We start from the raw sequence: 12443 nt of genomic DNA, 5'->3' as shown, positions 1-12443 counted from the left end.
GTTAAAATTAAATAGAAATATCATTAGTGACCAAAAAAGTTGTCATCAAATTACAAATAAATTAGTAATTAAATTGGTTACTAAATCAAGAACCGATTCGATCATTGAATTGGTCACTAATTTAATCACTAATTCAGACAATAAATCAACTACTACCACCAATGACGAAAAATAGTGATTGATATGAGTTAATGACTAAATCAGTCACTATTTCATGTTTTTCTTGTACTGAATTATCATATATTATTCTTAAATATCATTATATATATATATATATATTTATAATTTTAACCACTTCAAACATAATTTAAAGTGAAAAAATTACAGTATGATTAATAATGAGTTATAAAATAAAAAATAATTAGATAGAATATATCGAAATATTATTCTACATGATGAAAATAATAAACAATAAATAAAAATATTAAAAAACTAACAAATGTGTGTTTTAGAAATAATTTGAGAGACTATCGAAAGAAATCGCACAAAGGAAATCAAATGTATAGTTAAGGTATGATAAGATGAAAAATATCTTAGAGAACTAAGAAAACTTTTCAAATATCAACATATATACTCAGTGGTTGAAAAATAACGAAAATTATTTTAATGAAACAAAAGAGTTATTCAAATTAAACAAAAATTAATAATAATAATAATAAGTAAAGAATTTTTTTATATATTACCTTAAATTGAGAGTATAAACATTCTCATGTGAAAGGAAAATATATAATAAATAAAAATATTAAAAAAATAAAAATATTCAAATGTGAGCATAAATTTTTTTAATTAATATACATCATTTTAACATAATTACATAAAGATTATGATAAGATAAAAATTATTTTGGAAATGCGAATAAGTTTCATGACAAACCAAATAATTAAAAGAAACAAAAAATAGAATATATATATATATATATATATATATATATATATATATATATATATATGGTTACTTAATTAATTGTAGATATTTTAATAATTTAAACGAGAATAGAGATATGGCGGGGACGAGTATTATGGCGGGGATATGTACATCTCCATACCTATCCCCATACCCAACTGAAAAAGTCGGGGATTTCCCATACTCATACCCAATGCGGGGATTCCTCGTCAAAACGGGGACGGATTCGGATAATATCCACGGGGACGAGTTTATTTGCCATCTCTAGTTATTATGTACCCGATCCATGAATATTTATTTAGTGAATTTTGATTGAAAGTTTTCATAAAATAAGTGATCAAAATAATTTGATTAATAAAATAAATATTAACTTTTGAATAGTTGTTTAAAATATGATTTAATATTTTTGTATTTAGACTTCAAAAATTTGAACTTATTTTTAAAAAGATTAATTTAAATTTTTTTATATGTTGTGGTGCAACTAGTTTAAATTTGGTTTTATAAAAGATAAAGTATATTTACATTAACAGTGCAATTTTATTTGAATGGCATTTTAAAAATTAATTTTTTTCATCTGAATTTATATTTTAAGATATTGTTTTTAAATAACTTTAGTTATATATATATATATATATATATATATATATATATATATATATATATATATATACACGAAAATCGATGGATCTCATAAATATCTATAATAATATATAAGATTCATCTTTTTGTGTCCATTTTCATTTCCTAATTTTACTCTTAATTATTATTTCAAAAATTATTTATTTTATAATTCTTTTTTAACTGTTTTTTCTAATTTTATTTTATTTTGATTGTTATTCTAAAAATTTTTCTTTAACAATTATTTTATTTAACAACTATTTTAAAATTTATTATATATATTTTAAAAATAAATATTATTGATCTATAAATTAATATGTATTTTAAAAATAAATATTAAAAATTAAAAATGCGAACCCTTTGTGTTTGTTACTACAAATAATTGATATGTATTTTCTTTTTGCAAATATTACACGTGTACGAGACAAATAATGTGATGATGTTTTTTTTCTGAAAATGACACTATTTCGTATCTATTCCTACTTCTTATTATTCCTAGTTTTGGTAGACAAAAATAAAACTTGGAAGTCATGATATCATATATATATATATATATATATATATATATATATATATATATATATATATATATATATATATATATATATATATATATATAAAATATAAAATATACTTTTTATATTGGTTAAAGATGGTAATGCATGAACTAAACAAATTTTACAAATTTAAAATTTTGAAATATTCTATAAGAAATTTACCCAATTGTTAAAAAACTAAAAAACAACCAGTTTTAAAAACATTCTTTTGCTATCACACTACAAGAAAAAGTTGTCTTATCTACCACAGAAATCTGTACGTAACACACAAAATCTACCTACGAATTTATCGGTAGGTAATTACCTACCGATAAATTATCGGTAAGTAATTTACCTACCGATAAATCCGTACGTAAATTTGCTACGACTAATTTATCTACGAATTTTTGTCTGTAGATAATCCATAGGTAAATCTATTTTACCTACGAATTTTGTGTGTTATATACGGATTTCTGTAGTAGATAATATTACTTTTTCTTGTAGTGATAATGGTATAATCTTGATATATATTAACTCCTTATAATATAATCTTTAATGCTGAAATTTTATCAAATATATGAAAAATTAGTATTTTATAAATGCTTTTAGTGTTCATAGATGAAATATTAGAAAAGACTAAGTTATTTCAATCTATGCGTATAAGTTATATACATTACTTAATTAGTTAATTTCCTTTATCTCATTCTTACTCAACGCTACGTACAACACACCTTTTTAATTAAACTTTACAATTGAAAATTAAAGTAAAATCTCCATATACTTGTCAAATAATTTTTATTTTTTTAGTCTTTGTCACCCATACAAATAAAAGTTACGTAGTTGGACAAAATATATTACCTAAGACTGAAAAGCAATTAATTTATTAATTACTAAAATATCATTATATAACTTAATCTTGACTAATAGTCCAGAGGAATCTCAGGACCACTCTAATAATTCATTAATATATATAATATTTTAGAAGATTAAAAAATATTCATATACATATAAATTGACATTTTTGGCTTTAACATATACGGATAATATTAGAAAAACTCTTTAATTTAATTAGTTTGTCATATTAGTGAAATTTTATGCCTCAATTAAGTGTTTAGTTTGAAGTGATGTGTAGCTGTTCCCAACTTTATTGCTGTTTGGAAATGATCACATTGGATACACACATTATTATTCTATAAAAGAACGTAAATAATGTTCTATTGAGTTGAAACTTCAAAATCAATCCAATTTGAAGCAGTATTCAAAACTAGTTAGCAAAACAAATAATTAAGACAGACATCATAAACAATGGGTTCTGAAGAACAACATCCTATGATTCCTGTTCTAGATTTCAGCATGGAAGATTCGAAGCCAGGGAGCGATTCCTGGTTAGAAAGATGCAGAAGTGTGAGGCAAGCACTTGAAGAACATGGATGTTTTGTAGCTGTGTATGATAAAGCTTGTGAAGAGCTCGAAAATGGTGTTTTCTGCTCCATGAAGGAGCTTTTCGATCTCTCACATGAAACCAAACAAAGAAACACATATGAGGGTTCACCATTGAAAGGCTACGTAGGACAACTCCCACAGATTCCCCTCCACCAAAGCATGGGAATAGATGAGGGAACAACCCTAGAGGGAATTCAAAGTTTTGCCCACAAAATGTGGCCAAAAGGCAATCATCAATTTTGGTACACACCCATATAATTTCTTGCTTCACTCAATTGTTTTACATGATCATGGTATTAATAACTATTAAGATAAACTTTTTGTATTTTCAAAATTAGTACTTTTTATTGGTTATATGCAAAATCATTATATATAAAAGAGATATAAATGGTAAAGTTGAAGTAGATATAATACGATGATATCAAAGCTTAATTATCATGTTATTCTCTTCAAGACCCAAATATTTATTCTGGGTCCAGTACTCCTACATTACTTAAAAGTCTATTATCATGTTAAAAATAAATAAATAAATAAATAAATAAATAAATATATATATATATATATATATATATATATATATTAACACTCTTAATTAGAAACTGATATAATCACTGTCAAAATTAAATTAGTATATTCATTAAACATATATAAGGTAAAAAGACATTAAAAAACTGGAAGTAGGAATTTTGGTAGGACTCATTTTGAAGGTAGAAGAACTTATTTAACCCTTTCCATTGTTATATACTAAGTGGTTTTAGTACCTTGTTGTGGATTTATGTAGTAAATATATATTTGAGTATGCAAAGGTAGCAGAAGAATTGGATCGTATGGTGGCCAGAATGATATTTGAAAGTTATGGTCTTTCAGAGTACTATGACTCATACATTGGCTCTACAAGTTATCTACTTAGGCTTTTGGCACACACAGCACCAGAAAAGGTTGAGCCTCAACTGGGTCTTGTGGCTCACACAGACAAGAGCTTCACCACAATTCTTCACCAAAATCATGTCAATGCACTCATGGTGGAGACAAGGAATGGTGCCTGGATTCATGTTGATTTCTCTTCAACATCTTCCTTTGTCGTCATGGCTGGTGATGGACTCATGGTCAGAACAAATTTACACTTGTTTAAGCCATATTTTTCATTTATGTTACTTCCTTTACACTTCTAACTTAATGATTCGAGAAATTCAAGTGAACCCAAAATAAAGATGTTAAAATAAATGAATACAGTCCTTTTAATTTAATGACTTCTTTTCTTATTTGTTAAAATATATTTTAAATTAATATTTGAGTTGAAACGTGTCAAATAGTATAAATAATTTAAATATTTATTTGAAATACTATTTAACATGTCCAAAAAAATTTCACCTGATAGGTTAAAAGAACTTCCACTACTTAAGATGGTTCTTAATCGAGTCATCTTGGTAATGACCGATGGTCTCAACAAAGTGCTCTGTGTCGGAGCGCACTTGTTTGCTAAGGAGGTGATCAGGCTTGTCCGGAAATCTGATTTCTTGTTCACTACGCTTTACTTAAATGTGCTGTGTCATTGCAACAAGTTTATGCCTCGGAAAACAGGCCTCTTGCTGCCTTTTCCTGTCTCATTGACGAGGTCAGGGTATCCTAAGATTATCCCGTCTTTCCATCGTAATAAAGTTGGAAAGATGAGACGTCCGACTTACTAGTACCTATTAATTTTTAAAATTGAAGAACAAAACTATATCTAAATTTATATATGAAACTAAAAACATATTTAATTCATGTTATTATGATATTACATAAATCAAACTAATTGTTTGTAACAATTAAGGAGAAAAAGTGGAGAAATATTTTGTGCTATGTTGTGACCGGAGAAGTTTAATAATACAGGCTTGGAGCAATGACAGAATACAGTCCCCTAATCATAAGGTTGTGATGAATGGGAATGAAACAAGGTACTCTCTTGGTCTGTTTGCATTCTCCAAAGGAATTCTGAAAGTGCCTGAAGAGCTTATTGATGAAGAACACCCAGTGCAGTATAAGCCCTTTCATCATCTTGGATTGCTAAACTTCACTTACAGTGCTAATATGAAAGCTTATTGTGGTGTGTGATATGTTTTTCATATGTTGTTTTTTCTTTAGAAAGAGCTTCACTGCGCTTTGGTTCTCATGCGTGATTTTAGTATTTTCTCTGTTACGTGTTCTTGATTTGGCTTGTAGTGTGAAAGTGAATCCATGTATGGATTTGACATGGGATAGAAAATTCGAGAACTCGGGATGATGAACATGTTAGGGATAATTTATTATCCAAATTCCAGTGTAGACAAAATTAGGTGTAACACATAGAAATTCCTCGAAATTATAATTAATTATTTAGTACTTTGGGCATTAAACTTTTAAATAATAACCATATATACACTAACAAAACATGTTTGTACTATCAGCTAATTAACAATATTATCATTAAGACTTTTAAATAACTATATGATGTGAAAAACATGTTTCCACCGCCGCTGCACCGTCGAAATTTTTTTTTATTTTTGATACACAATTAGATCTCGGTTGGAGGAAACTGAGACAGTAACTACTTTTTCTGCCTCGAGTTAATAACCGAGACATAAACAAGAGTCTTTTTACCTCGACAGTATATGTCTCGGGTGCGAATCCGAAGTCAAAAGTGTAAAATAACCGTTGTCGTTTGCCTTCCTTGCACTAGTGTTATGATTGTATAAGAAACTAACAATATTTGTTTGCCTTTTATATAAATACAAAACAATCAGTTTATTTGTATACTATGTTTTTTTCTATACAGTTTTTTTATAAATGGTGAATGATAATTGTTTTTTATTGAAAAAGAAAAATCATTGTTCGTTGGAGGTGGATAAAATAATGTCTTATTATTACTTTAACAATTTACATATATATGTCACAAAGTTATACTCCTCCATCAATTTATGTTGCAAGTATATTTAGAGAAAAAAATAAATTACTGAGCGTGAAAACAATCGAAGATGTTAGGAATGGATGAATAACCTAATTCTACTACAAGAATTTTCATTATTATTGTTAAAAATTAAATGACAAAAATAAATTTATTGGTAAAATCAAATTTATAAAAAAAATTAAAATTAAAATTATTGACAAAAATATCCATGAATAATGAATTCGTCGATAAATTAAAATTTGTATCATTGACAAATATTTTTGTCGGTAATATATTTAATAGTCGATTCCATTAGTAAATTTCATTAGTAATTTATAATTATTATGTGTTACCAATATATTTTTTTTCATCCATTAATTTGTTGGTAAAATTAGTAAATCTCTCACCAAAGTTTGATGAGATTTTTTTTTATATATTAAGGGGTGGGTGAGAAAAAGAGAAGAAGGAGAAGAAGCTAGAGTTGATGACGATAGTGACAATGGTTGTTGTTGGAGTTGGAAGACGGGTGGAGGAGAAGGAAGAGAGGAAGAGAAATAGGAAGGGGAGGAGGAGGAGGATGCTGAGCCAAAGACGATGAACGTGACAACAATAATGGAGGGAGAGGAGAGGTGGAGGGGGAGAAGAGGAATAAGAAGAAGAAGAAAGAAAAGGAAAAGAAAAAGACCGAAGCACAACATTTCTTGATAGATTTCATTGACATCTAGAATCCGTTGATAATTATCAATATATTTATTGGCGAATTTGTGATCGTCTGTAACTACCAACGAATTTGCGATCATTGATAATTATTGACAAATTTTGCAATTGGTCAGTAAAATTTCTTGATAATCATTTTATCGATGAATTTTTTGTTGTTCGTAAACTCAAATCATCAACGAATTTTTGCTATTATTGACGAATTGTGTCCGTTGATAATTAGTGATCTTCTTATGGTATTCTTGAAAGTTTGGAAATTGTAAAACTATATAATAATTTATTTGTAAAATTGTAAAACTATATAATAATTTATTTGAATACAAATTTTGGTTTCTAATGTAGTTGTATATTTATAGATTTTGCTCATTTTAATTTTACAAGTTCATAATAACCTAAAACCAGCATTCATGTTTTAAAACACAAGTTACATTCTACATCGGTGATGGCCCTATAGTTGACATTTAAAATACCTTTAATATGCATAACCAACATAAAAAGGTGTTACATACGTAAAAAAATGGTGTTTCATGTTTTAAATTCCAGATCATCTTGTCATTAATGTAAAATGTTCTCACTTCTAATATTGGTTAGTATAATTTGACTTGGAATCAGAACTTTCTGTGTGGGTACACCAGTGCAGATTCTGGTTTTTAACTCGTCTTATAAGCCTCGGTTATTACGGGACCGAAACCTATAAGGAGGCGGTGACATTTTTAAAAATTTTCTAACCTTTTTGTCTCGGGTCTTTATCCAACCGAAGCATATAACTTGTTTTATGCTTCGGTTATTCACCAACCGAAGCCTATAACCCGTTAGTGTCCCTCAGTAATACAAAATTGCCACTTACAACAAATATTTTGGCCTCGGGTGGCACAGGACCGAGGCCTATAACACTTTATGTCTTGGGTGTTTACAGAACCGAGGTCATATTGTTTATTTAGGGTCCCAAATCTCGCGAACCCATCACTGTTCATCTTCTCTCTCGCGAACGCAGCGTTCTCTCTCCGCCACTGTCGCCCTCCGTCGCGATTGTGTCCTCCGTTACCCTCCATCGCCGATTGCGTCTCCGACCACGAAGCTAGCGTCACCGGTATTGCTTCGCCACCGAACAGCACGCGAAAAGCAACCATATTGCGCCACCGTCACGCCCTCCGTCGCACCACTTCGCCACGGTCCACCACAGCCACCACTTGACGACAAACATTCTCACTGCTCTATGCCACTACTCCGGCGAGTCTCTTGCGCCTCCTTCAGCATCAGGTTCGAAGCGAAACCTAAAGCCTAGAACCTTCTTCTTTTATAGTTTGCGGGAATCACCAATGGATTCTCAGCCTGAGCCGGTCAGCTACATTTGCGGAGTTATGTTTTTGTCTTCTTCACTTAAGTTCATTAATTCAAATACTAGAACTAATCAGTGATCCTCTTTGCTGTTAGAAATTCTCTCTTTCATTTATGATTGTTTATAATGTTTTAGTGAAATTTTAGAGATGAGTGTTGCTTTAAAACAAGTTTCTCTGTTTCTAGCTCTTCGGTTCAGTCCTGTTTAACATTATACAAACTAAGGCCTTGTTTGTCTAGTCTTTTGAAATCTGTTTTTTGATTTTTGAAAACTTGTATGTCGCAGAGCATATATAGAGGTGTTTGTAATTGAGCGTTATTCTTTTTTATAAGTTTGTTCTTTGAGCACTTGAATAGAGCATTTGAAGTTGAGAAAGCATTTATTAGCGGATTTTTTTTCCTTTTTGAATTTTTCTAAAACACTTGTTCTTGTAAACAATTTTCAAAACTTAATTGATTATTTTATGAGAATTTGATTATAGTAAAGTGTGGTGTGGACTATTTTATAAAGATGATTTTATTCTATCTCAGAATTGGAAGTACTTCGTAGCATATTCCAACTCCAAGTGAACATTTCTTTTCTTCACCTTTTTCGCTCAGTTCTAGTGTTAATGAGTATGAAGCATCATGAAAATGATTTGTTAATAGCTAGACACAAGTTTGGGCATATCCATTGGAAGAACTACTTGGACTTGGCAAAAATTATCATATCTAATATAAACTTTGCACATTTTAGCTGCATGATTTTTATGTACTGTACTTAAGATAGTGTTTTTTGTGCAATTGTCCAATACGAGGCCCGCTGAAGAAAACTGTTGCGGCATTGGCATTTCCATGATTAAAATGTGCTGCATATGTACCATGTGTTGTATTTGGTCTGTGATATTGAAGAACTACTTATAATACAACGATGATCTGAGTAATTCTGCAGTTTGCATTTTGATGATAGTTTTAGAAAACGAGAAAAGAAAACTTTTAAAAAATAGTATGGCTTCGGTTCACTATGACCCGAGGCAGAAAATAACCTTATGGTTTCGAATTTTTTACAATCGAGACATAAAAGAAATTTTATGGCCTCGGGTGACAATCGAGACTAAAAAGGATCTCTTTTGATCTCGTCCCAATATATCTCGATTTCAAACCCGAGATAAAATGAGAAAAAGAACCGTTGTCAAATCTCCTTCCTGTACGGGTGGTAAAAGCCAACTTAAGAAAAAAAAAATCTATACTTTCAATATAAACTTTAAATTCTTTTAATAGTTGACATTGTAGTAATTAATATTTATTTGTTGATTAGTATAACTATATTTCCAAGAGTTTCTCATTTTAATTGTTGAAATGAATTTATATAATCAACCTTATGATATCAAATGTAGTGTAAATAATGAATGACCGTTTTAAGATGTAAGAACGGAATGAAATAAGATTCATTTAAACATGTCATATAACATATATACATGAAAAAGTCATCAACTAATTAAGATACATAGATTGCATGAAATTAAATACCACAATAAGCTTTGATACGACTTGTACACTTTATGGCTTCTTCTGTGAAACGAAAACCAACGTACGAATAATGGTCGAATGGCTTATAGCGTATCGGATGTTCCTCGTCGACTAAATCCTCTAATGTTTGCACCATCTTAGTACTGTATGAAAGCAACCCCAAAGAGTACCTTGTTACCTTTGATTTCAGTATCACACGGTGTTCGCAAGCTCGAATCCTTTCACTACTCCACACCTACAAAATATAGAACACCGATAAAATATAATTTTAACCCACACATTATAAATTGACACCACTCTAATTCAAATAATTAAAATTTTTCGATCAAATTATCATATTTGTAAGTTTAGAAACCAAAATATTCGTTTAGTGATGATAGAAGCTTACCATAAATGCATCACCAGCCAAGACACAAAAGAAAGGTGAGGCATGAATAGGAAACCATTCTCCATCTTTCAATTTAACTTCCAATCCATCGACTCTCTGATGCAGTATGGTTATAAAGGTTGAATCCGTATGAGAATTGACCCCCACGTTGCTCTCATCCATCGCAGGTATCATATATTTGTAGCTTCGAAAACTATAATCGGTTGATTCCAGGAACGACTCGCATTTCACCTTCTCCAGGCCATAGCTATCAAACACCATCCTCTTCACGCTTCGGTCCAGCTCTTGTAATAACTTCGCATACTCGTTCACACTTTCACTGATAAGACAGATAAAAATTAGTTAATTAACAACATTTAAAATTTAGAGAAATAAGATGTGTCGAGTCTATCGAGAGACATCACTGGAAGATATACAACATCAATGAGACATGAGCCCAACTCATACATAACGGATTGACACCACTTTTAACCCAAAATCTTAAGATAATCAAATTATGGATCTTCATTCTTATATGATCTTCAACTTTCTTATATTTACTTAATGTGAGACTTAAACTCATTCTTGGATTCTCAATAATCTATCAAGTGTGAGTCCCTTCACATTGATATATACTTCCCTCTCGAACAGAAGCTTTCATGCCACGAGTACCCTCTTACTTGTACTCCTTGTCCTGCCATTCACAAAACTGGACACACGGAACACGCTGACCTTTTGTCATAAAGACTTTCGATACATGGCCTCGTCTGAGTTGATCATCACACAAACCTTTGGCTCTGATACCATTGTTGGATCTTTCGAGAGAAGATCATTGGAAAGATACAACACCAATGAGATATGAGCATAACCTACACATAAGAGATTGATGACACTCTTTACCCAAAACCTTAGGTTTTGGGTTAAGAGTGGTATCAATCCCTTATGTGTGGATTGGACTCATATCTCATTGGTATTATAAATCTCTCCGGTGATTCTCTCTCAAAATACTTAAGATAAGATTGGTTTGGTGAGTTTAGAAAGGAGAATAGGAAATGTTGTGAGTTCAACTCCACTCATTAACAAAATCTAATAACTAATATTTATCGATATGACAATAATACTACAACTTCCACTTTTATTCTCATCATTTATTCCTTTATTTTTTTTCTTTGAAAGAATCAGTAACTCACATTAAGCCACATCAGAAAATAAAAAATGAGAGTTGAAATATAATTTTTCTTACGGATAAAAAAAATCAAGAAACCAGACACAAAGATGAAAGTTTGATTATAAGTACCACAAATGATGATTTCCTGTTGGCCACATAATGTTTGAGAACTTCTGACAATCTTGAATGTTGGATGGATTTTCAATGGCGAAGGATTCGAAGAGAGGGGATGTGGGTACTTGTCCAGTGTAGCCATGGTTGGGTTTCTCACTGGTTTTTGTTCTTTTGGTTTCCAATGGAAGACCAAAGAGTTGTTCCATTGCATGGAAAACGGAGTTGATAAGGTTTGGACCAACCTTGTCGAAGTGTGCTAGGAAACAACCGTGATCCTCAAATCCTCTCCGCACCATTTCGCATGCTGCAACCCATGTATCAGTGCCAGGCTTCATGTTTTCATCGGAGAAGTCAACAACAGGAAGAGGATATTCACACACACTTTGCCTTTCCATCATCTTTCTAATGTCTTTTTAAGATTTCTAGTACTATATATAACCTCATATGTTAATAATTCCACGATATGTTTAATTTTTGTACAATTATATTTTTGACAATGGAAATTTTATAATTTTTTCTTACGAACTCAAAAAAAAACAAAAAAATTAAAAGCGAAGATGTCACGAGAAAATTATCAAAATTTAATTATTAAAAAATTATTTTTCTTAATTTTTACATTCACTAAAAATAACAAAATTAAACATTATTTCATAAAAAAATTTGTAATCCAATACTTTTAATGGTTAAAAGTGTCAAGGCTCTAATCATATACAAATTTTTTTTTCTAATGAACCTCAAACCACTCTATGATAGGTTCATTCTGGTGGCTAACTTATACTAAATAATACGGCAACCTAACCTACACAATAAAGTTAATATCACATA

The 12443-nt window shown here is 30.2% G+C and overlaps 2 protein-coding genes across 2 annotated transcripts; one reads left to right on the top strand and one right to left on the bottom strand.

Annotated features, from left to right (window-relative positions):
- Positions 1 to 3226: 3226 nt before the first annotated feature.
- Positions 3227 to 5861, top strand: LOC114190531 (2-oxoglutarate-dependent dioxygenase AOP3-like). Its single transcript, XM_028079457.1, has 3 exons — positions 3227 to 3742; positions 4282 to 4606; positions 5373 to 5861. Exons 1-3 carry the CDS (start codon positions 3363 to 3365, stop codon positions 5592 to 5594), a joined length of 927 nt encoding a protein of 308 aa, XP_027935258.1. The 5' UTR covers positions 3227 to 3362; the 3' UTR covers positions 5595 to 5861.
- A 4004-nt stretch (positions 5862 to 9865) lies between these two features.
- LOC114190637 (2-oxoglutarate-dependent dioxygenase AOP3-like) lies at positions 9866 to 12031 on the bottom strand. The gene is made up of 3 exons (XM_028079598.1): positions 11634 to 12031; positions 10358 to 10676; positions 9866 to 10204 (listed from the first exon to the last, which is right to left on the bottom strand). Exons 1-3 carry the CDS (start codon positions 12014 to 12016, stop codon positions 9962 to 9964), a joined length of 945 nt encoding a protein of 314 aa, XP_027935399.1. The 5' UTR covers positions 12017 to 12031; the 3' UTR covers positions 9866 to 9961.
- Positions 12032 to 12443: the final 412 nt, after the last annotated feature.

Source organism: Vigna unguiculata, chromosome 7 (genome assembly GCF_004118075.2).
Source record: "Vigna unguiculata cultivar IT97K-499-35 chromosome 7, ASM411807v1, whole genome shotgun sequence".
In the NCBI taxonomy this organism is placed as follows: domain Eukaryota; kingdom Viridiplantae; phylum Streptophyta; class Magnoliopsida; order Fabales; family Fabaceae; genus Vigna; species Vigna unguiculata.
Note: the sequence above shows the minus strand (reverse complement) of the source record. Positions and strands in the feature narration are given on the sequence as shown.